Source organism: Tubulanus polymorphus, chromosome 11 (genome assembly GCF_964204645.1).
Source record: "Tubulanus polymorphus chromosome 11, tnTubPoly1.2, whole genome shotgun sequence".
Lineage (NCBI taxonomy): Eukaryota > Metazoa > Nemertea > Palaeonemertea > Tubulaniformes > Tubulanidae > Tubulanus > Tubulanus polymorphus.
In genome coordinates this window covers 8,109,012-8,134,738 of record NC_134035.1, presented here as the reverse complement: position 1 = coordinate 8,134,738, position 25,727 = coordinate 8,109,012, and the positions used below count along the sequence as shown (strand labels likewise).

The window sequence follows — 25,727 nt, the reverse complement described above, 5'->3', positions numbered from 1 at the left end:
TAAGTGACCGTACCTTCACGTAAAGAGTGCGTTCAAGTTTCCCGTCGTCGATATTTTTCGCTAGCCATCGCTCGCAGTGGAATATATGATTCTCCTGATCGCTCGGGTCGAGTATTTCGACGCGATCGAGGAACCAAGCCGGTGATGGCATTGAATTGTCGTGTCGTATTTTAATCTTGTACAACTTGCCGAGATCGACTGCTTCAACGGCAAATCTGTCCATCTGAATTATGAAAAGGTACATTGATCATTATACATTTTTTCGTATAAGTCAGGGAAAATGTGTTTTTTCACCAGAAGATTTTCAGAGGAGCAAAGGGTCCGAAGAAATAAGAAATCCTGGATCTAGATTCTGCTCTTGAACAATCTCAAAAATATTTTTGAAAATTTGAAATATTCTCAGAAAAGTAAATTTCAACTCTTCGAGAAATGAATGGACAAACTGATAAGGATTGTATACTAGATCCGGAACTGGATTTCTCAAATAGATTCTACTGATTTCAGTACATTTTATCTTAGCCCTGATTGACGTTCCCGGCAAGTGTGGTGGGTTTGACGGGACACACCAAATAAATGATAAGAAATTAAGAACACGATACATGGTAACAGGAATGAAAACTGACTGAATTGCTTCTATTCTCACCTGAGCTCTTTCAAATTTATCTCGATGAGTTTCCGATTTGAGTAGTTTTCGTTCACCGGAATCACCTTTATCTCCATACATAATCATGAAAACATTCGCATCTGTTCCACCTCGTTTCACATCACCAGTATACACGGATACCGTGTATATTTTCTCTAGAAAAATTCAAGAAATATACATATAAGTTATCATCCGCGTCACAAAATTATAGGCTATATAAAATTGACTGGTTGAATTCGCTTTAGTCGTCATACTGGGACCGTCATAATGTTGATGATCTATATCCAAATGATGACTTAGGCATGAAAGCTGATTTGCGATTTGGTTTCATCCATGGATCTACCCCATTACACATACTAAGTTTAAAAGAAATTGTATGTTACTTGATGTGTATAGAGCGCTAACAAGAAATTCAAGATGTCCGCCAGAGCAGCCATATTGGAAGAGCAAGAAAGCTTTTTTTTCAATAGGTTTCATCCATGGACCTACCCCATTACACATACCAAGTTTAAAAGAAATTGTACGTTATATGATGTGTATAGAGCGATAACAAGAAATTCAAGATGTCCGCCAGAGCAGCCATATTGGTAGAGCGAGAAAGCTGATTTTCAATAGGTTTCATCCATGGACCTACCCCATTACACATACCAAGTTTAAAAGAAATCTCATGTAATTTGAAGTGTGTAGAGCACTAACGAGGGAAAGCGCACGACGCGCACTGCCAAAATAGAATGTCACCCCACTATAGAGAGTCTGACATAATTCTACATAGACTGAGCTTTTTCATAATACATAATTAAGGTATATTAGACTGAAATTGATCTGAATATAACCATAAGACTTTGTAAGATGGCTGCAGGGAGGGTTAGCTTGTATCGATGAATTTGCTGTGTCTCCTATGGGCATACCGGATATAAAGTACATTGTATCTCACTCTCCCTGTACGTACATACAGCGGGACCTCGTTATAACGAACTTAGATACAAAAATTCACCAGATATAACAAATATAGAATTTCGTCCAAGCAAAGAAATTTTAATTAATTTCATTCTGGATATAACAACCTATTGGTTATAACGAACATATTTTCTGGTACCGTGAAGTTCGCTGTAACGAGATTCCACTGTACAAACAAGAAAGAAGACATCAAGTTCAGGACCAACATCCAGAATTGCGGGTTTGGATTTGACTCAACAAATCAGCAAACTAATTGAGCACCTGTGGCGTAGAGGCGTATACACAATACTTACTTTCCAACGATGCATCGCGTTTCATTTCTTTTTTCTTAATCGTGCCGTCTTTGAGAGCTTTCTCTTCGAATACGGATTGAGGAATGAGTTCACGGACGATTTCGCCATCCTCGTCTGAACGAGACAACCAACGATTACACGGAAACACGTACGACGTCGAAGCCTGGAAAAATCACCGGTAAAAATTCAATTCACTTTTACGAGTCATACTCAAATTTCAAGTTTAGTTGCTATTGGTTTACTCAATAGTTTCAATGAGGACAACAATTCAAACTTGATTTTGTCAAGCTAAAACTTGTCACCCAAATTACAGGAATAGCCGTAATAAGCTGAATATATAAATACAATCCGCTCTGTATATCTTTAAAAAGGCTAACTCACTGAATTTAAATGATCAACCTCTTGATTTAGATCGCCGCAACCTTTTCCAATTCTTTGATTCTCATTTTAGATCAATCTATCAATTTTTACTAAGTAGAGTTTAGTGTACTGGGTAAACCACTTCACAAACTCACGACTGCTAAACATAAACGCTGTTGCAAGTTGTGCGGACCTACCCTATACATTAACTACTGACAGCAATAAATAGTTGTCATGCACTGGTCATTGTAAAAGGTAAGAGTATTCATGCTTTCATCATGGGGGTTGAAAAATCATTTAAGGATAAACCGGGTATCAAAACTGATTGATTGAACCTGACGATCACGAAGAAAATTTTTTTCCATGTACATCTTTCATAATCATAAATCATCAAGGCTTTGTGAGAATTTGATTAATTATAGTTTCAATGAATTAGCATAAGGTTTCATCGGAAATCATTCATGCACGCGACAAAGATTTGACGCAAATCTAAATAATCATCGTTATAATTGATCTTATATCGATTTTAATCTTAAGAATTTCAGTTTTTTCGACATCATGCGAGGAAGGGTTGCTACAAGTTGGTCAGAATACTACAATACTAACTCACTTCATCGTCACTGAAATCTGGCATTTCGTTAATCTGAAACATTTTTCCAGAACAAAATATACTTTCTCCTACATACTACTATATGATACAACCAACAAATAAATCAGGAAATAAAACCAACTGTTCCCATCATAAGCTGATAAGAATACGCGCCGAATATGGCCAAAATAAAAAGATTTGAAATGCTAATTGATCCTCACTTGGTTGATACAGTCAATATGTAAAATAAACTCCACAATTATCTATAAAATCCCAAGACTAAAGCAATTTTCAAATGCATCCGATCTCTTCTTAAAATGAAGATCATCTGCAATGTCTATGCACCTAAGCCAGTTGCTCAAACATTAAGATACCACATTGTATTTATACAATTTTGGGGTATTCACCCAATGGGCTACATAAACCTGTTGCAGTGGTAACTAGAATTATTGCATACGAATAACGGCGCTTTACTCTCAAAATGTATCAGTGTAAACAGTAAAATATCAAATCAATCAAACACCTTGATGATATCTGTTTTATCAGGGGCAGATCTATGGCCTGATTCAGGGAGGGGAGAACCCCCCAAAAAGGGCAGATTTCTATTTGGAAATACACAGAACAAGCTTATGAATTTAAACCTCTTGAGGCATTAGTTCAATAATTTTCATTTCCCTGCAAAATTTCAGCGCAACTTGCCTCTTTTAGGGGGTGCCCATCCCCCTGCACCTCCCCAAGGATCAGCCTCTAATTATTACCGAACATTATTTCAGATTTCTCGCACATTCATTTTATACAAAAATTCTAGTTACTTCTCAAGATAAAGCTAACAAAACGGCCTCAGGATCCAGTTCAATAGTTCACGGTAAACTCCTAACTCTCTAGGGTTAAGCCAAACTCAGGTGGCACTAAGATCCGATCCACAATTATTTTGAGCTGATCGCTCAAGTCATGTGATCATGTGCGCGATGCTGTAGATTGGTAGCAACCTTACCATTGGTTGTAAGTACACTAAGGTAACAATAGAACAGGTCCAATTGGCTTACGATGGGTTTGCGATCAGTCTTAACCATCTTACATGCACTCGTATCGCAAAAATTCCGTGACTGAAAACTCGGCAACTGGTTCTGATTCCTTACGACCCAACGATCGGTTTGGATTTTTGGCAACCTGTGATTTAGATTTAATCTTTTCGTTTTTGTGCTCTAGATTGAAATCAAGAAACTGCGGAACCGGATCCCGAATAACAAAATCATAATCTTTTCGATTCGAATAACCATGCGTCGCCACAAACATGCAGGACATGCACGGATGTACACACGGCACGTGCGCGAATCCGCGAGGGGAAGTATCATTCATATAAACATAACGATAATACCTCTTATCGACCAACACCGGACTGAAGAATGAAAAATATGAAAAGCGTTATGATAGAAATCGGTAGAATTAAACAGCATGTTGACAGACGACAATGATATCTATACGATCAGATATATCTTTACAACATCGACTGAAAATAAATCACAACGATCAAATCGTTTCGCAACCGAGTTTTAAGCGAAATGAAAATTGACAACATTTTACCGTTAATGATTAAACATATAATAGAAATTTACCGATCCAGATTGCTGTAATTAATAATATGCACCACAAATATCAATTAGTTCATTCAATATAAATCGGTTATTACAATGTTTACACTGGCTGGATCATTACCATTTGACTAGTGATATATATCTTATATAATCGCTAGTGAAACTACGAGCCTGGCGGATATCGTGGAATCCTCACTTGCCCCACAAAACTGTGGCCAGTACCTTTTAGCTATAGTACTTAAGTGACTTTTTAAGAAACGTTTTGTTACCAAATAGGCCTAATGCTATTTTTCAGATAATTAGATCGCCTTTAGGCCAAAAACGATGAATTCTGTATACAGAAATTAAACCCTTGGTTTGAAAAATGCACAGCCACGATGATGATACTTACATGAACATCTTCCTTCAACTTGCGAATTTCCACTTTGTTCAGATGCCAACCAGCTCCGAACCCGGTTCCGTCGTGACCGATTCGTAATTTCTCGATCTTATCTCCGACATCTTCCAACTGTAATTCATTCAATAATCATAATGATTATAATTCATAATTCAGTACCGTTACCCAGTACCATGTGGATTGTAATGAGGAACAGTCCAATGTTTTAATAACCAAAATCTAAAACCCTTTTTTCTCCTTAAATACGGTATAAAGGCACAATTTTGTCGTAGAAAAATTTTGCAAGGGTAAAATTTCAGTCACAGGCATAATTTTGACAAAATTTTGGAAATGGCCATTTCTATTCTCAAAGGGATACCATCTTTTAAAAAGAATTTGTGAAATTCTGTAGTTTTGATAAGACACAGATGAAATTGCCCCAGATCGCATCTTTTAACGACCTATTTTCTGGGCTATTCTACAATGTCAATGCCTATTTCTTAATCTAGCCCTACAAATCATTTTAAGACCCTCAGGTTTTACCTCTGGATCCGCACCCTGGAACCACTGCCACCAAATGGATACTGGAAGATTGAACTGTCCTACAATAATCAGACTTACCTCGACGACAAATTTATCTTTTTGCCCGCGACGGAAACATTTTTTACGTTCTTGCTTCGAAGAGCACAGCGATTTCTGCTCTGTACATGTATCAACTCCGTAGAGAACGACAAACACATCGGCATCGGTAGAAGCACTTCCCATATCACTAGTGTAAGTAGTAATTTCATAGGGAATACCTGGGCAAAATATAAAATAATTTACTCTTTGTGTATAACTAATACCTAGATGCATGGTGTTAATTCAGAACAAAATAACTTGTAACCGTAATTGCCCAAGACCTACTTAAGATAGGTATTGACAATTAAAACTTAATAAAGATTCAAATCTGTTTTTTCTATAGCCGTCTTGACTGGAGCTGGGGTCCCTCACGCCCACAACTTACATGGAGTGTATTCTTCGGTAGCTAATTCTTGCGGGAATAATTCACGCTCCAGCAATCCGTCATCTTCCCCTCGTCCGAGCCATCGACCGCACGGGAAAACCCACTTTTTACCGAGCGCCGGACAATCGATTTCGACTTTGTCCAAGAACCAATCGGCACCGCCACCGTAATCATCATGGCCGATCCTATTCAAAAGATGAAATTCTTGAGCTAGTTCATGTATGGCATTTGGAATGAATATTGGGATAAATGTTGTGTAATTTAAGAAGATATTTAACACGGAATGCTGTGGTATCACAATAAAACAGCCGGACTCTGATGTAGAGGACATATCACAAGTTTAAAACCAACAACGTATATATCATGGCATTACATTAGCAATCCGAACAGATCTTTGCAGGCCACAATAGCTGAATCATTATCAAATTGAAATTCGTTTTCACTAATGATCTTATTGAATTGCTTACTTGATCTTCTGCAGGTCACCGATGTCGACTGCCTCGATTATGAATTCGTCCGTGTGGTTCCTTTCGAATTTGTTGTTGTACGTTTTCGACGACTTCAAGAAGACTTGTCCGGTCGTGTCCAATTCGCCGAACAGATAAATGAAAACGTTCGCGTCTGTTCCCGCGCCCCATTTATCGCCGGTAGTAACGTATACATGGTACGTCTGCATTGCGGCTAAAATAAACAAAGTTTGATATTTCTGATCCTACTCTAGTAGCAAACCGCGAAACATCCTGCCCTAAGGGGTGGCCTGTAAGTTCATCGGGTATTCAAACTAGATCATTCGCATTTACAGTTGGCTACCCACAGGTGCCCTTTTCTGCTGCTACCCCTATCTTTTTATCTAAAATCTGTACTAGCGTCAAAAAGTAAATCATTTCTTATTAATTTCTCCACCAATATACAAATTGAAACAATCCAACATAATAACACACAGAAGAATCTATGGTTTCTGAGAGGCAAGCAAATTTTAGGGCAATCAAAGCGACAATAGGTGGCCATTACATGAACTGGAGTAGGAAAATATTCCAAGATTTTGTTTGAGGCACACAATTTTTCAAGGCAATTGACTTCATGGCAAGTATACTACTGCATGTGAAAATAGTTTGTGCAGAGATGATGAGCAGAGATGATGTCCATAATGATCTGTATCATATTCGATTCCCACTAAGAATAATGAATACCTTTTGTTTCGAGAGCGATTTCGTTTCTCACGGCTTTTTTGTCTTTTTGTTGCAATTTAGCTTTCAAGGCGGCATCGACCGGCACAAGTTCTCGGCTGATTTGACCGTCATCTTCACCAATAGCCAGCCATCGTTGACAAGGGAAGAAATATCTACAAATAAATCGCATTCCTGATGTAATCCAAAATAGGTCGTAAAAAAAAATCCTTACAAAAACAGACTAAGACTATTCTTTAAGTTGGAGTCTTCAATGAGCAGTTACTTCAAAGTTTCTTAAGGCCCGACAGTTTATTCAAAAGAAACAAGTTTTATTCTTAACTTTACTTACACTTCTTTTGATTTCGGATCTGTAATCTCGATGTAATCTAAATACCACGCACCGCCTCCACCCGCATTATCGTGACGAATTTTCAACTTTCTCAACCGACCGAGTTCAACAAGTTTCAAATGGAAAATGTCCTCCTGCAATATAGACACAAGACCAAATTTACTAACTGTATATGCTTTCACCTTTTCAACAAACCAGTTGAACGATATCAATTATACGTAATTAGCTCTATAAATTAAATTATTTTCAACCCAGGACCTAGCGGTAGCCATCTTCCTTTGATAGAGATTCTAAGCACCTGAATGATTATCAGCAGTAAGCCACAAGGCTTATACCAAGGCAGAGTCTTGCGGTACGACCTGGTTCAAATCACTGCGGGAGGATGGAACTTAGATTTGGTTCAAATTTTGGAATGAGTTCATTTTCATTGCTTCAACCGAGGACTCAAAAGTCAAATATAATCCCGTATTTTAATGAATTCAAGATACTTCCGCGAAAACGTACCATATTTCTCTCAAATTTGTTGACATTGTTGGATTGTTTGAGTTGTCTTTCACCAGTATCTCCTTTATCTCCGGTTATATTGATGTAAACATTGGCGTCCGTGCCGGCTCCATATTTATCACCTGTTTTCAGTTTGATCACGTACTCCAACTCTGCAACCAAAATGATACATTTGATACTCATCTCATCAATCAATTCATTTGTTTGTGAATTTAAAATGATGATTTTCAGGGACATTTTCATGATAAAGTTTGATTGAAATTTTTGGTTTACCGGTGGTTGCTATATTAGTTACTTCATGTTTCTTATGAGGACAACCATTCAAACTGTTGTAAGCTTTAATTTTTTCATGAAACTCAATAGGCCTACAGTGTTAATAGAATCAACTCTGCAGTGGTCAGTTTATCCGATATCTCTGATTTTACTCTATCAGTCAATCAAATCTTAATTCAGAACAGTGGAACTGGGCCAAGGAGATTGATTGATGTGATATATATCTTGTTCCCCTCACCTCCGGTGAGATGTATTAAAATCAATACAGAGATTGTGACGAAGTGCATCTTGTATTTGATTACTACACAACGTTTCGACCTTCAAGCCTTCATCAATTGAGTAGGAAGACCGAAATGTTTTGTAGTAATCAAATAAAAGATGCACTTCGTCACAATCTTTAAAATGATATTAATACAAGAAGATTTATTACCTACGTGCTACAGGTCTAGACATCTAAAGCAATAAAATTTGCTTAACCCTTTAAGTGCTGACTAATCAATACCCAATAGTGCTGGAGATAATTTGAAAATTTTGAAAAGTTCTGCCCTAGTGTGTTGAATAACGGGAATACCGCTATAGTACGTCTACATCGCGGCGCAGTGTATCGTTAGTAACTAATATTTCACTAAGTTTGACAGGTGCTGCCATCTTTCAATAGAGATATAAACTAATTACTAATCACACCAATACACCGCAGTGCGGTGTACTAGCAAAATCCATCACCGATTCATACACTACACCCGGTGTATACACACTGAAAGGGTTAAAGCCTCTCTTACATGTCTATATACTGATAACGATGAATAAATGGAATACAAACCTTCCAAACCGACGTTTAGTTGTCTCCCATCAGGGGTTGTAGGTAGTAATTCGCGAACGATCTTCCCGTCGTCTTCGCCTTTAGCGAACCAGCGATTCGCGACGAACCAGTACTCTTCGAGGTCGCCTTCGCATCGCTGCGACGAAGCCACGCTCTCCTCGTCGTCGGATAGATTAACGTTCGTTCTTCGGGCCAATGCCGAACGCTTTTTCTTCGAACCTCGAGCGCTAGATACGCGTTTCGAAATGGCTGTTCTTTGGACGAGAATCTGATTGAAAAAAAAAAAATTCCAAACGATTAGGCCACATGAAAGTCAAATGAAGTGTGAACAAAAAAGCTAACCTGCAGGGCTGCCTAACTCTGAAAAGTGCTATCAGTGACAAATTGAAAATTTTTCAGTGACATTACATTGAAATATGAAAAAAAATGTCCAAACTAATCAGTAATCAACAGTAAGACCCTTTGTAATATCTTTCATATTTCTGTATGCATCAAACATATCAAATCAGTATTTCTAGTTATAAAATAGTAACAAAACTGAAAATCAGTTTTGAACATGAAAGCTTACTGACACCTTGAAAAGTAAATACGTAACATAATGCTTAATATTATCTGCAAGAATTTTTATGGCGTCAAATAACAGGATCGCATAGGAGTTGATAGCTTTTCTTCATTTTATATCAACTAGGTACATCAGTGGCAACATTTGACTGAATTTTAGACAACCAGCAGAGACACTGCTCGCTATTGTCATCAAATCAATCAAAGTGTCTTATTCAATTCCTTGATGAATGAAGAGTACATACTTTTTCTAAGTACCATCCGGCAAAGGCACCTTTACCATCGTGGCCAACTCGCATCTTAATTAGATGTCCAATATCAGCTGCTTCGATCTGGAAAAAGCAAAATTGAAATCGAAAATGAAAACCATAGCTTCCGGGAAGTTCATTCCAAAATATCACAGAGCATAGTACAATAGCCACACTGAGACGTGGAGAATAGATTGACTTGTTGAAACCTACAACATTACGATTTAAAACCGGACTTAAAACATTTCTTTTTACCTGTCGCCTCTGTACCGCTGGGGAGCGCCTTTGAACACTGATTACAGTGAAATCGGCGCTATACAAATATGAACATTCATTCAACATATATAGATTAAAATCAGCAGCAGTAATTATGGGCAAAATACAATACAAACACACCTTAAACTTGTCGACTTGTCCAGATTCGAAGTTGTCCGTTCGATTACGAAGTTTATATTCCTCGGTTTTTCCGTTCTCTCCGTACATCTGTATGAATACATTAGCATCGGTTCCGGCTCCACGTTTCGTTCCGGTCCAAACCGTCACCTCGTACGGCAAAACTGAAAAATATGTTTAATTTTTGAAAAATATTTCACGCCATCATCTTTCAAAGCACCATCATCTTCGCATGTGTTCAAATAATTTGATGTTGAACCATATCGTGTTGACTAGTAACACCAATTAATTACAAATTCCCCGAGTGTTCCGTGATGTTTTCATGATATACGTTACACAAAATTGCCTGAATATCGCTATGAAAATCATTGACTCAAAAATCCTCGAAATTTTGTTTGAGTTACGTTTTCAAACTTACATCTTTCGCCTTTCCTGACATCAGCCGGTTCGAGTTCTATTTCCGTCAATCCATCTCCTTCCGTTTTATCGAGCCAACGATGAGCGGCGAAGCGGTAATATTCACCACGCGACGGCACGTCGACAAGAACCTCGTCGAGGAACCAACCGGCTCCGGCTAGCGTTCCGTCGTGACCAATCTGCATTCGTTCAATCTATATAACCATAAAATAAACATTTCGTTAACATTACATTAATATCGTTAACATTTTATCAACATTTCATTAGCATTTCATTAACATTTCATCAACATTTCATCAACATTTCATTAACATATCATCAACATTTCATTAGATTTGCAGTTATGGAAGTCCCCATCATTGGAATGTTTTTGCTCAATCAATGGGCACTCTGACTCTAACAAAAATCGCTGGTCACAATTGATTCGAGTTCGGAGTTTACTATACTTAAAATCCCCTACGAATCCCATATTTGTGGTGCTTGTGATTTCATCAAATCCATGCGTTTTTATCAATATGAATAGTAAGTACCGAGTGATATGTTTCAACATGCACCATGCACTTCAAGAAACATAATATAAATTTTTCGTCGCAATCATAATCCACGTTCACACCGTCGCTAGTTAGTCCATTCTAATTTGACCGATATGAATGGAACAAATCAATGCTGTGCATCCCACACACATGTTTTTCAATCAGCTGGTATCACTGGTCCAGTTAAACTGTGTTTGCCTAGCAAAGTTTCTATTCACACACAGAGCAATGGTATGTGACTAAATTTAGAACGGACCTGGAATCGGTCTTTTTGGTCGATCTTAATCGGTCGGTTCTAAAATCGAATGGACAGATTCTCGCTAGTGTCAACGCTTGGTCCATTCTCAATTGGAAATGACTAAATTAAGAACGTTCTACACGACATAGTGTGATCGTGGCTGTGGTATGATTACACGCAGTGTTCAGTCATTCCAAATTATCATCACCAATCACAGAAATGATTAATTTTCTATACAAATCATCGAAATCAACGCAAACATTTTCTAAAAACTATCCATTTCACCGTCATAAGCATAAAACCATGGACGAGTACGAGTAAGATTAAACCAAAATTAGAATCGATATAGCGACTGGATAGCACGACGCAACTAAATATATTATAACTCAACGATGAATCGACAAACTATCTACTAAACTATCATAATGTACAATATTATCGTAAAATAACCTAAACGGAGAACCACTACTGAATAACCGGAAATAAAGTACCCTGTAACAAAGACAGTCATATATCACTCTCCCTTCCAACAGAGTCTAATTCTATCTGGTTACTCGAGGTAGATATTCCTCTATGGAACGGAGAGTAACAACTAAAAAAGATGTAATTATTAGACCAACTTCTTTCCAGAAAAGGATTATTGAACAATCTCTGGTGCTGGTACGTACATATTCATTAAAACTGGAGCTAGTGTGCCGAGTCTGGTTTCATGAGAAAGTTGAAGCTAAACCAAAAGCGGCAAAACAAGAAATTTGAATTTTTTCCTGATACTGGACCCAGCTCACAGTTCAGATTGTATCTATACCAGTATGAAGAAAAATATCAACTTAACTAGTAGGGACCTCATGTAGCGCATAAAAATAGCTCATAATGCACTAAATATGAGTTCAAGTTCAATTTTCTGGGGCAGGACCCTCTATCCACTCATTTCGGTAAGAATGTCTGTTAATTGCCTCATTAGGGATAAAACTGTGCCCTTTTCGATCTATTACCCATTATTAACCCTTTCGGTTAATTAGGAAAAGTACGCTGTCTTATAGTTATAGGTAACTATATCATGGGAAATGTACAAATTTCGTAATCGAGAATAATCCTTTTCTATAAAAAAGCAACATTGTTGTACACAGACACAGGAAACAGACAGACAGACATCGGCTACATAAACCTACCAAACCTGAATCATCATCGTCGTCGTCTAAAGCGACCCTAAGCTTTGTAATCTGTTTCGGTGCGGTGTGCAAATATTTGAATACAAGATACACATTGTGTTAAATACATATAAGTTAAACATTTATTACCGATAAACGAACAAATTGTCTTGCTTCACACTTTTAGAATGGACAAGGACATTACCAGCATGTGGATTTGAAATTGAACAGATCACGAGTTTTTCTTGTACAGTAAAACCTGCCAACAGCGAACACTATAGATTTGAGCCAAACGTTCACTTTGGAGGGGTGCTCACTATAGAGAGGATCAGGTTATGTTCACCGTTCACAATATAGGGAGGAACTGATGCATGTATTCTAGATAAGAAAATTTTGGGACCGGGCAAATGGTGTTCATTAAGGGAGGTGTTGACTACAAAGGGGTGTTCACTACGGGAGGTGTTTTCATATAATGACAATTTTCTCACCCAGTTCCACAGTTGTGATTTGAAATATGACTAAAACATTGAAAATACTGACTTCAACTGATTTGTTAAACTCTACGTCACAACTGTAGAACTGCATCCCCGGATTATCTTTTGTTGTTACGTATGGCTATGGACAAGCAAACTGAGACATTACAACGTGCAAGATCTGTATAGTAAGAAAATCAACATGACTTTATGATTTTTTTCTTTCGGCTTCTGTATATAGAGATAAGGATGGGGGTCTAAGGGAAAGGGGGTGCGGATATATGGATATCATATGTTATAGTTTCCATTCGATATAAAGAAAAACGTATCGTCGTTAAGATATCTTACCGTGCCGATATCAGTCGCTTCCAGCGTGAACAAGTCCGTGCGACCGCGTTCGAATTTATTGTACGTATTATCGGACCGACGTAGCCACAGACGCCCCGTGTCGCCGCCCGACCCGAACAATATCATCCAAACTTTCGCGTCAGTTCCCGCGTTGCGAACGTCGCCGGTTCGTACTTTCACGTGGTACGACGTCGCTAGAATACGAGAAATAGACTGAACATTTCAAAAAATATACCTTCAAATTTGCTGGATTAAGGAGAATTTCAATACGACTGCCATATTTGAAATCATCCACCATGATATGAAATAGGGATAGACTTAGAAGTAGATTCGTAAGGTGAAATTCTCTGATTCTTATTCATGTAATGACAATGAAATATCGAATTTTTTCTATTCTTAGCCATTATTCATCCTTTGTATATTGTACATCACACGAAATTCCTTAAGTATACTATATTTTGATAAAAAAAGGTAGGCAAATAAATATCTTTTATTTGCTGAAGTACTTACATTCAAGATGCTGGGATCCAGAAATTGTGATTTCTCGCACAATAAGTCCATCATCTTCATCAAATGCTAACCACCTACAAATATTGTAAACTTTTAGCTTTTAAAATGTGAAATGCAGAATCAGTTCCCGTGACTCAATCATAAAAACATTATAAAACATGTATAAATAACGCAGAATTTTTTTAATGATACACAGTAATTCATTTTTATAAAGGTTTCAAATCTTAACTTATCTGAGCAAAAATTCAAAACATTGGAGAAAATAAACTATAAGTTATAATTGAAAATCAAGGATATCAATCCTATCAGACATATTCTGGTGTCAGTTCCCAAGGTGTCAGTTCAAATTCGGCTTTGTGAATCAAACTCAATGAGTTACTATTCAACCAAACAACCATGGCCCAAATGATTTCCACAGATACCTCGCACTAACCTGTTACATTCGAACAAATATTCCTGTTTCGGTTTGTCGGGATCTTTGACGACGATCTTATCAAGATACCAACCGGCGCCGGGCCGTTTACCGTCGTGGCCTACTCGGATTTTCGTCAATTGTTTCAAATCTACGGCCTCGATCAGAAATTTGTCCGTCTGCAGAGTAAAAATAATGTGATTCGTAAGTACAATTTTTGCCATACCGTTTTAGCAGACGCACACGCGTTAAGATATTTGGCAACAATAAGAATATTTTTTGACGCCATAAAAATCATTACAATAACGTTTATATATATATTTATATTGATAACTACTATGCGTTATTGAAGGGGTTCTATGTGAGTCAATGTGCACTATGTCATCAATATTGGCACCTCAAAATAACAATAATCATGATAGAAAATTTTGGCATTTATTTTATCATCATAACTCGTATTTTATTAATGATAAATTTTGATAATTATAATTTGAGAGGATGTACACTACATCATCAATAGATTGTGGCTGGACTAGTCCCCAGTAGGTTCAATTCAATTATCGATATATTCGAATCCAAAATAATATCATTGACCCTTACAACTTAAATCATATCATTCTCGACAATATTCAAGCAATGTGTAATTTTTCAAGTCATCGATAAACGTTCTCGTTAGTTTTCTCGTTACCTTTCCTCGTTCGAATTTGTTCTGGTTCTCGAGTGAATGTTTCAACGGTCGTTCGCCGGTGTCGCCTTGTTCACCGAATAGATTAAGGAAGACGTGAGCGTCGGTACCCGCATGTTTCTTGTCGCCGGTGTATACTTCCACTTCATAATTTTTCACTTAAAAACATGAACGTAAACAACCAATTTGACATGGTAGTTCAGTAGTTTCGCTTCCCACATTTTTACCAGTGCATACATGTACAGTAGACCCTAATGGCCTAGGTTTATCATGTGCGGCAGTCAAAATTCTAATGAAATTTATGTCAGGGGCTGATCCAAGGGGAGGGTGCAGGGGATGCGCAATCCTCCTTAAAGATATCATGTTGCACAGAAATTTTAGGGCAAAATGAAATATATCATACTGACACCTTTACATAAAACGTTTAAATTCATAAGTTTCTCCTCTGTATTTCCAAATGTTAATGTTTTCAGAGGAGCTTTCTTTCGGGGTGCCCTAATCATTATATGATGTGCCCTATTTTGGGGGTGCGCCCCTCCCTGAATCTGACCCTAAATCTGCCCCTGTATCTAATCCCATTCACGTGCTGACGAACAATCATTTTTCTGACTGCTCCAGAATTTGCCTGCCTCAACAATTTTTCGGTCCAGCAAGATCTGAGCCAAGTGGAGTCTACTTCAGGATATAACACCTTTTCAAGGAGTGTATCAGTCTAGACGTACGTTTTAACGGTTTCTTAATTCCAGCTCCTTCCGCGGGCATTTCACGTACGATAGTGTGACCATCTTCGTCGTATGCCAACCATTTACCGCATTTGAACGTATAGCGTTTCTGAGTGCTCATATTCTCCAACTCAATCTGCAAATGTGTGAACATTCATTATTGCACATTTTTTCAGATTAGTAGTAGGCTGAAATATGAACAGAAAAACACGAAGGAAAAATCAAATTCAGCTACAAAGATTAAACGCCTGTAAAGACCCCTACAACATCGAAATCAATACTATACAACACAACTGATATTAATCTCTGTATTTCTGAGTTAATGAGCAAAACCAACATTTGATGATTTAACAATTCTTTCTGACAGTTTCAAAGTTTTGACTAAACTTCATCATCAGAATAAATACGAGAAGAATAGTTTACTTTAACGGTTAACTATTTTATTTGATACACAAACGTTTGCTATTACTAGTAATGTATAGCAGCTTCATCACTCATTTACCAGATGAAGCTACAATACATTAGTAGCAAAAGCCCGTGCGTTAAAATAAACTAGTTAACCTATACAGTACTACTCATCTCATATTCATTCTACACCCGGTCTACGAATCTAACCATTATATCGTACTATCATTTCACGAATCTTCTCAGCATTAGAGAAACTAAAATCTCTGTTCAAAATTGTTAAATTATCAACTGTGGGTCTTGCTCTACAACCCGACTGAAAACACTCACCTTATCAAGATGCCATCCGGCGTACTGGCCACTGTTATCATGTTGTACGCGCAGTTTGTACGGAATTCCTACTTCGCTCGATTCGACCTTGACCTTATCCGTCTGCCCGCGTTCGAAACCGTCGCCCTTACTGGTGATCGGAATCACATCGGACTTTCCTTTGTCGCCGTATAAAACGATCGACACGTTCGCGTCGGTTCCGGCGCTTCTTACGTCCGACGTGACGACCCAAGCGAACCAAGTCGTAGCTATCAATCGAACAGAAAAGTGGCAACTTAGAAAATGAACGATGTGTATAGCGGCTCAAAACAAAAAGCAGCTGTCTGATTAATCAATTCAATTGAAATCAATAGTCATCGAATCGCCTCAATTTTAAAACAGAACCAAACACAGCAGTCTGCTTAATTCTGTTCTTCAAAAGGGATTTCTGTCTGAATTATGTGAAAATCCGACTTAGGCAATAAATTCAACATTGCAAGTCTAGAAGCTAGTCCAAAATATTCAATACGACTCATGCAGAAATTTGGCTATTCACTGGTGGTGGAATGACAGTGATTTAGCTAAAACCTAAATAAGGAGGTAAAACGTACCTTTCTTTCCAGTTTTACGTAAGGATTTAGTTTCGTACAGAGTTCGTTCGATCAAGCCGTCGTCATTATCTAACGATAACCATTTGTGGCAATCGAATGTTTGTTCCATTCCGATACTCGCACATTTCACGACAACCTGCATGTATAACATGCAGAATGTAAAACAACGAGTTCAAATCAAGGGGGTGTTACGAGCCTTAAAATTTCGATTGCCTCTTATTCATGAAGGGTACAATTTTATAGAAATACAAATTTTCCACAAAATTATGTTAAAACAATGAATTTCTACTCAGAAATAAGATACCATTTCGTAGAGAAAAATTTGAAAAAGGGCTTGATTTTGGAAACTCATAAATTTCATAACAGCTGTAATTGGCCCTAGATTGCATTATTTTTCAATCATTTCACATTTTCACTGGCTCTCTTTTTTTCTTGCCCTTAACCCTTTCAGTGCTGACTAATCAATAGCCTATAGTGCTGGAGATAATTTGAAATTTTTTAGAAATTCCACCCTAGTGTGTTGAATAAAGGGAATGGCGCGGTGTATCGTTAGTTACTAGTATTTCACAATGTTTGACAGGTGCTGCCATTTTTCAAGAGAGATAATTACTAATAACTACTTAAATCAATACACCGCAGTGCGGTGTACTCGCAAAATCCATCACCGATTCATACACCGCACTGTGGTGTAGACCCACTGAAAGGGCTAAACATTTTGTATGACTCGTAGATTTTGCCTCCGAACCCGACATTGAAATCTCAAATAATCGAATGCAATATGTTTAAAACTTACACTTTCTAAAAACCAGCCGGCTCCCGGGCCAGAGTTATCGTGCCCCATATCGATTCTCGACAAAGGACTCAGCACTTTAGCAACTTCGACGTTGAATATGTCCGTTTTTCCTCGCTCGAATTTCCCGGTATCGAGCCAAATTTTTCCGCTCGTTTCTTCGCCGGATTTTCCGCCGTACATGATAATGAAAACCTGAGCGGACGTACCGGCGAGAGGTTTATCACCGGTCGTCACGGTGATTCGATACGGCACACCTGCAATGAAACACACGTGAAGTGTACATACATTCATATCTGTATTTCGTTGCAAACATATACTCCAGTATCAAACGATCGTAAATTTGTTTGTTCCCGAAGCCATCGCAGCTCATTGATAGGATCACTATCAGATCCAAACAGATACAGACTAAATAATTTGTCAAGTGTATCGGGACCTATGACTATACTAGAGTTTGGAAAACAATTACTTGAGCACTGTCTACACGAATCAATGAATCCACATTTGTTTAATCTTGATTCTTTTAGAGTAGATCGCAACAATAAATACAGGCTCGTCAAGATATTCAAATGATAATAGACTTGCATGCCAGTGTACGCTAGTCTAGTTGGTAATTTGACGTCTAGTGTAGGCAAAAAAATTCATCTGAATCCAGATTTAACGAATGCTGATCGATTGAAAACGCATTTAATCGGCTCAAATGTAGACATTACAAATATTTCCCATATTTCCGCTACTACATGTAGTATATACTATAGTATCATACTATGTTATCATTACCTGCAGGAGCATCATCAGTGCCGACACCCGGAATCAGATCTCGCTGTATGCGGCCATCGTCTTCTGTACGCGAAAACCAACGATTACAAGGAAATTCGTACACTTTACTCATTTCCATATCGTCGACGATAATCTACATGAATAAATTGAGTTAAAATTTGAGCGAGAACAGGGCAATTATTCAAATCTCACGTTTTATCAATGTTTCAACCCTATAATGCGCTGGTATGCGGGTTTGATTGGTCAGGAATGAAAGAACTTACTTTATCCAAAAACCAGCCTGGCGCTGGTCCTTTGTTGTCATGACCGATACGAATGCGATCAAGTTTTCCGATGTGAGGACACGACACTGTGAACTCATCTTTCCTATAAATACAAGTTACTCATTACATGCGCTTCAGAAAAAAACGTTTTCCATTTGCAAAAATTTAAAAAATCAGCTCATTGCTGGGATTTATCCTGTTGACATGGTAAGACATCGCCATGTAACAAACACCTTTTGTAGCTAACTGGATGGCAGTGAATCAGAAATTGGTCTTCATTTGAGAAAGCTCACAGGCAAGAAAATATCATACAAATTCTGAGATTTTAGCACGGTGAGGTTTCGTACCGTAGATAGAAGAGATTTGTACCGTAGCAGGGTGGACACCTATTCGAGTTTTCTCTGACATTTTCACGTTACATCACAAAATTCCCAGAGTGAATCCGGGCAATTTTTCGGTTTAAAATCAATTCTTATGAATCACATATTGATTAAGAAACACGTGGTCAATTAACATATCGAAATTCCCTTGGATAGGTTTTTTTTAACAAAATGTTTCAAATTCCGCGAGTTTTCCAGGACTACTTTCTAGATTTCTCTGATTCCCTGAGTTTTCCAGGTCAGCGGCAACCCCGCATAACCAGATGTTCGAATCTCAACGTGGGAGGATTGATGGATTGATTGTGGATTGATTGTGTGAATGAATAGAATATCAGTTAAATTTTCGATAAACTTACTGTCCTTTCTCGAAATTATTTTTGCTGTTGTTGAGTTTAATTTCTCCGGAGTCGCCGAGTGAGCCGAACATTTGTAAAATGACATTGGCGTCAGTGCCAGCCCCTCGTACAGTTCCGGTGTACACTGTCACCATGTATTTGCTGGCTACATTGTAAAATATATCGATGTATTAGTTCAATATGGACGAAACGGAACTAAATCTGACAATTCTATAAAGATAATAGATTTTAGGACCAAGCTCGACACACGGCTAAGGATGAGAAGTTGGTCATAACTTTCTATTCCATGCGGGATAGATAATTAACATTAAATAGATATCAGCAACACAATTGATTTAAGCGGCAACATGCACTAAACCAGCATTACACGTCATTTCAAAAAGAATTTTGATAAGCAATGAGGACACCGCAGTCAGCTGCGTCATTTAAGGTTTACGCTTGCGGCAACGATGCAATGTATGACATACCGCTGTCTGACCCCCCTTTAAAAAGTCTAGATGAAAGTTTATTGAAAGTGAAACTAAATTTAAAATTGTCCTATCGTTATGCACAATGTCTGGCCGGATAGTTGGTGGCACGACGGGGTCCTCATCAACATTCAATCGTTAATTAATTACATGCACCCGATACCAAAGTATACCAGGGGTGAGTACAAAACTATGTGGCTGGGCATCTTTTTACAGTTTTTGATAGCAAGTGATTTCTTGTAGCCTGGATTCACCCCTGGGTGCTTAATGGTTCATAAAGGTCGTCAACACAGAACAAAACAGATTAACACATGATCGTATACAAAATAGTCTACTTACCAGCACCTGAGTGAGCGATAAAATAAGATGAAAAATATATGAGCATGAATTTGCAAAATGCCTGACGCAAAGTGACACAAAGCAGAAATATTACAGAAGTGTAGAGTGGAAATTTGTATGTGTATTAAAAAGCATTGCCATAGTTTGAATTTATCAAGAAAACCCACAATTTCAAAGGAAAACTAAAAGGGTCAAGAGCGGATTTACTGTGCCCACCAAAAAGTCTAGAGAAAGATAAAATATAAATCCAAATGGGTCCTCATAAAGGCCAGAAAAGCCCCTTTCTATCCTAAACTTTCTGTTACAGGGCCGCCAGAAACCCCACCAATGTTTCATGCTTTTAGCCCTCGTGATTTTCATGATTATAGCTAAATTTGCCCTTTTTAAATAAAGTACCCCTAAGGGGTCAGCATATATACTGGAAATACGGTTCCATATAGGGTGCAACGGCTGCTTCAGGTCCACCCCTTCAAAGAATCCTAGATCCACCCTTGTATTGAGAGTGAACATGCAGTCAAAAAGTTTTGAAAATGCCTGATAGTAGAGAATTGCGACTAATCATTACTATTCTATTATTTTTTTCTTCGTGGGATTTTTCTACAATCGTATGATAGACAGTCCAAATTGTTTATGGAATCCAAAATTGAGTGCAAGATAAGAAAATGTTCATAATTACTTATAAACCTTTTCAGAAAAGATGTCAGCTATATGATACATGTGTCATTCATATGTGATAACAGATCCTTTCAAAGAACGTACATTGCGTAAACAGATGTTGTATTAAAGAAGTTATTAGACGAGTACGAGCACATACCTCTTCGCGAAGCCAGCGGATCTTGCGAACCGATCAAATCGCGGCTAATGGCGCGATCGCCTTCCGTACGCGACAGCCACTGATTACACGGGAAGAAATACTTCCATTTCGGGTGTTTAAGATCGGTGATGACGACGCGATCGAGAAACCAACCGGGTCCGATTCCGGTATTATCATGCTGAATTCTGAATAGCAGAGAAATATCATTGATAATTGATGTGTTGAAAACATAAAAGCATCAATGGTCAGATCGATGAGCTGAATGTAGTTTTCACATCCATACAATCAGCTTTTTCGATGAAAAAATACAGTAAAAGTCCTTTATAATGTACTGTTAGGACCAATGAAAACATGGCGTTATAACAAATAGCGAATAAAGAATTGTATTTTCATTGAATTTAAGTAGGACTGTCAAGCGAATTTGTTGACTTAAAAATGTTGCCGTTATGTGAGCAGTGGCATTAAGAAGCATGGCATCATAATGAACCTTGATAATTCATCATTTTTTCAGATAATTTTCCAGTTTTTTCAAATTTCTTCAAGTCAAGGTACCGGTACAATAATGAAATGGTTTTCAGAGTTCTTGATAAATCGAAAAAACTTTTTGGACATTCTAAAACTTTAAGTACATACCTGATTTTGTGCAAAGGGCCGAGGCAGTTTCCTTTCAACGAGAATATATCGCTTTGACTACGCTGGAAAGGTTTTCTCGCGGCCGTTTTCAGATGAACCTTCGACAGGACGCCGCTTTTACCGAAAATCGATAAAAAGACGTTCGCGTCGGTGCCCGCTCCGATACCATCGCCCGTAACGACGGTCACTTCATACTCTACAATCAATGGAGATTGAATGAAAATTTCCCGGTCAAACAGACAAAATCATGCCGAATTTCCAAATACTTTCATTTAACAGAACAAACAAGCGACAATGGTTGTCGGGCACAAACTCAAACTCTGATGCGTTAGTTCTTATTGCATTTTGGATAGGCCCTATGTTGTATCTAGGCCCAATAGCAAAATTTTGTCGAGACAACATTATGAATTTCGACCCCGTTCCTAAGTTATGAGATCATCTTCAAGGTCATGCCGCTGAAAAACGGGGGTTTTAAGGCCTAGTTCTGCCGCTAGGTGGTGCACTGAGCCCATTCATTGCACTGCACAAATAGAACCCATAATAACATTGTACCCACGTTTCATCAAGATCGACCCACTATTTACTATATTCAAAATGGAAAATTTATTGTATTTACAATAAGGCCAAAACCTGATGGTGTCAACGGATGCAAACCTGTTTTGATTGACTTTTTAGCGAAAAGTTCCCGAGAAAGTTGGCAGTCGGCCTCGTGTAAGGACAACCACTGTTGACAAAGGAACATCCACGACGTGCCTGTTGTTACGTTAACAACTTCAACGCTTTCTAGAAACCAGCTGTGCTTTTTCTCCAGGCCGTCGTGCTGAAAAATGTAACACCATCACAGCGCAGTTTTAGATAACTATTTACGATTATATTTGACACTTGCAAATTGATATTATAATTGACCCAAGCCTATATCTCTACATCTAAACTGCAGTCAGGAGTCATCAATCCGGCTAAAGTTCAGACTTGTTCTTCAACGGAAAGCAGTTAGGCAAAAGATCGCTCATAGATTATGTTTGTAAATATTTGCTGATTTTCAAACCCCCAGTACACAATTTAAAGCATTACGTACAAGGGCAGAAGTGGCCAATTTTTGCTATGACCACTCACACCACACCACTCCTCGTTACTAGGAGTGGTGTGGGGGTGAATGTACACTAAATAATGTACATTCATATTTTTACTCTTAACTCACCTCAATAACACATGATTTCAGTTCACCTAGTTCGTTCGCTTTTACTTTGAATATATGAGTCGTACCACGCGCGAATTTAAACGGATCTTTGCGCGGGTCTTTACTGGCGGTCGTCTTTTTGAACAGGCGTATTTTCGGCATGCGATTTTTCGTGCCTTTCAACTGGATGAATACCCGGGCGTCAGTTCCGGCAGCTTTTCGGTCGCCGGTGGTCACCGCGACTTTGTACAACGCAATTTTCTGTTTGCCTTTCTTTCCGGCGTCAGCACCGCCTGCTGCTGATATAATTGACGATGCCCGTCTACGAAGCGTCTGCTTCTGAAATACATACAAGCACCTTATAACTATTGAAACTACTTATTGACTACTGGTTGCCTTCTTCATAAGAACGCCTTTTCCTTCATTCCTGACCCCCCTTTCAATTTTCCTAGATCCGTCCCTGAATAGGATATAATACCGGTTACCTTTAACAGGGAAGCCACTTTTATCTGAGATTGTTTTTCCCTGGCTTTTCCATGACTTTTCCTTGAACATTTACCAAAATTCCATGACCAAAGTTGTCTCAACTACGGTATATTTCATTTCGAATTTTTAGAAAAGGAATGTATTTTTGACGTGCATAAAAACCATTTTCCCTGACTTTTCCATGATTTTGACCTTCTTCATAAAATTCTCTGACTATTCCATGACTTTTTAGGTGAAAATCAAATTCCCTGATTTTTCCCTGATTTCCCTGAATTCCATATGAGTGGCCACCCTGTTAAAATGCTAGGGATGATGCAATGAAACACTGACTAACCTGCTGCGCCGATAATAACGCTCGCGCGAATCTTTTCTCGTAATAATCTTGTAAATGTGGATCGTGAAGTGGATTATAATCGGGTAGAGAAGACATCGGTCGCGCGACGTTCGACGTAAATACAGCGGAGTCGTATTTACGAGCTGAAAATATATACATATTTATAGATTTCGAAGTTTACCAGCGGAAATAACTGACAAATTCAGAAATGAATTTTACATCTAGCACTCTGTGTATAACACGATGGGTGGTGATGAACATGTAGACTAAATATTCGTCCAAAATGCTAAAAGAATGACCATATTTGACATAAACATACGCCCAATACTTTTACCGGGTTTACCAATATTTGAGCAACTGAATCTTGGATTAAACATGTCAGATGGTATTAAAGCACAATTAAGTGCATCTTGTGGAAAAAACAAAAGTACATACCGGCATATGGAGCGTGCCTGCTGACTTTAGACTCAAGATTTTGATGGTTTAATGAAATATGACAGCGTTTTCTTGGTTGAGGAGCGTTATAGTTAACTTGATGCCACGGTTCCGAGCGACCTGCTGCAGGAGCTACACAACATGAAACAGAAACAGAAACAGAGTCTTAAGTCTTCCTGCCGACGAATTTCGACGCAGTCTTCATCAAAGAAATTAAATGCCAATGCCAAATTAGCTATTTTAGATGGTTTTTCAACAAAATCCCACCCTGTATGAAGAAGTACTTTTAAATAAAAATGGGGCACAACTTTGAGTATCTTCTAAGACAACAGGAACAGCTTGATCGACTAACCTGAAGTAGGACGAATCTTTCGGCCATATTTAGCGGCAAACGGTGGGTGCGGGTTGTGGGCTTTATCGGCTTTGAAAGATGTAATCGTAGTTTGTTGCATCGCCCATTTCATCCCTTCAGAGTTTGTATACGTGACCGGGTAGTTTGACTGCATTCTGCCTTTTTTCAGTTGACGCCCCGAATCCTAGAAATGGGAATCCTAGAAATGTTAGAAAATCCAGTAGGCCTATAAGCCTGTAGGACGGCTAAAAAACTTTACATAAACTAAGCACAAGTCCAGTTAATGACATAAACCGCAGTCGAACTGTTGTTCAAAGCGCCTATTTGATTACGAAAGCTCAAACCCGGTTGAAAGGTACAGTTTAAAAAACATTCGCGGTTTCATTGTCCCGCATACAGAAAACAACCAGAACAAAAACTAATTTTTCGTTAGGACTACACTTAGGTGGAACCATCTTGATAACAGCGTAGGGCTAATGAAACTAGGATTTTCGGCAGCTGAGTTCCGAAGAACTCACTTGCTCGTCCCCTCAATAATAGACACTTCGCCCTCTCACCACCGTTGACATCCAACGCCAGAGTTGGTACGTCAACGTAAAGAAACAGAAACAGAATCGTGCGACACAAGACCGGTAGGCACTATATGTAATGTGCTTATGACTTAGTAAGTTACCTAGCTAATCGTTGGTGATACTGATAAGCTTTTTATAATCGGATGGGCTTATGTGAAAATATCTGATCGTGAAACTAAACCACAGTCACAGAGAGGTTACTGACTACTTATGACTACTGTGTCCGGCAAAGACTGGTAAAAAGACGACCTTTAATTAAAACGGCAATGGTGCATCTTGAATTCTTCAGAGAGATGGTTTCAAATCAGGTTTGTATCATATCAGGCCCAAAAAAATACAGTTACAACAATATCATCAATGAATTGATTAGGCCCCTATGTTAAAAATCCAAACCTTTTACCTTTTGTTTTTTACTCTCAGAATCTTTGAAGGGCTTTCTTGCCTTGAGATTTAAAAATGTGCATTTAATTCATTGTTTTCTATATGTGGACATGGACTGTGTTTTTACATACGGGCGCGCCATCTGATTTTCAGTACTACTGTTAGAGTACTGTTTATCGTAATTGCCATGGCTACTAATTGCCCTCACTTGCCTAGCGCAG

At 38.3% G+C, this 25,727-nt stretch overlaps 1 protein-coding gene across 1 annotated transcript in view; it reads right to left on the bottom strand.

Moving 5' to 3' along the window:
* LOC141912486 (lipoxygenase homology domain-containing protein 1-like) overlaps window positions 1–25,633 on the bottom strand; it is a 35,074-nt gene extending 9,441 nt beyond the window's left edge. Inside the window, exons 1-34 of the mRNA XM_074803711.1 lie at window positions 25,526–25,633; window positions 24,554–24,737; window positions 24,202–24,333; window positions 23,767–23,909; window positions 22,968–23,285; window positions 22,424–22,589; window positions 21,770–21,965; window positions 21,137–21,321; window positions 19,517–19,661; window positions 18,781–18,883; window positions 18,518–18,650; window positions 17,741–17,994; window positions 16,948–17,083; window positions 16,337–16,605; window positions 15,623–15,758; window positions 14,904–15,058; window positions 14,237–14,394; window positions 13,804–13,877; window positions 13,294–13,487; window positions 10,555–10,747; window positions 10,140–10,300; window positions 9,741–9,827; window positions 8,935–9,202; window positions 7,842–7,993; window positions 7,338–7,471; window positions 7,010–7,161; window positions 6,287–6,500; window positions 5,820–6,004; window positions 5,435–5,613; window positions 4,829–4,945; window positions 2,864–2,896; window positions 1,894–2,056; window positions 644–798; window positions 14–223 (exon numbers count right to left, since the gene is read on the bottom strand). Coding sequence (XP_074659812.1) covers window positions 14–223; window positions 644–798; window positions 1,894–2,056; window positions 2,864–2,896; window positions 4,829–4,945; window positions 5,435–5,613; window positions 5,820–6,004; window positions 6,287–6,500; window positions 7,010–7,161; window positions 7,338–7,471; window positions 7,842–7,993; window positions 8,935–9,202; window positions 9,741–9,827; window positions 10,140–10,300; window positions 10,555–10,747; window positions 13,294–13,487; window positions 13,804–13,877; window positions 14,237–14,394; window positions 14,904–15,058; window positions 15,623–15,758; window positions 16,337–16,605; window positions 16,948–17,083; window positions 17,741–17,994; window positions 18,518–18,650; window positions 18,781–18,883; window positions 19,517–19,661; window positions 21,137–21,321; window positions 21,770–21,965; window positions 22,424–22,589; window positions 22,968–23,285; window positions 23,767–23,909; window positions 24,202–24,333; window positions 24,554–24,707 — 5,454 coding nt within the window. The 5' untranslated portion in view covers window positions 24,708–24,737; window positions 25,526–25,633. The remainder of the gene's footprint in view (window positions 1–13; window positions 224–643; window positions 799–1,893; window positions 2,057–2,863; window positions 2,897–4,828; window positions 4,946–5,434; window positions 5,614–5,819; window positions 6,005–6,286; window positions 6,501–7,009; window positions 7,162–7,337; window positions 7,472–7,841; window positions 7,994–8,934; window positions 9,203–9,740; window positions 9,828–10,139; window positions 10,301–10,554; window positions 10,748–13,293; window positions 13,488–13,803; window positions 13,878–14,236; window positions 14,395–14,903; window positions 15,059–15,622; window positions 15,759–16,336; window positions 16,606–16,947; window positions 17,084–17,740; window positions 17,995–18,517; window positions 18,651–18,780; window positions 18,884–19,516; window positions 19,662–21,136; window positions 21,322–21,769; window positions 21,966–22,423; window positions 22,590–22,967; window positions 23,286–23,766; window positions 23,910–24,201; window positions 24,334–24,553; window positions 24,738–25,525) is intronic.
* Between the last annotated feature and the right edge of the window lie 94 nt (window positions 25,634–25,727).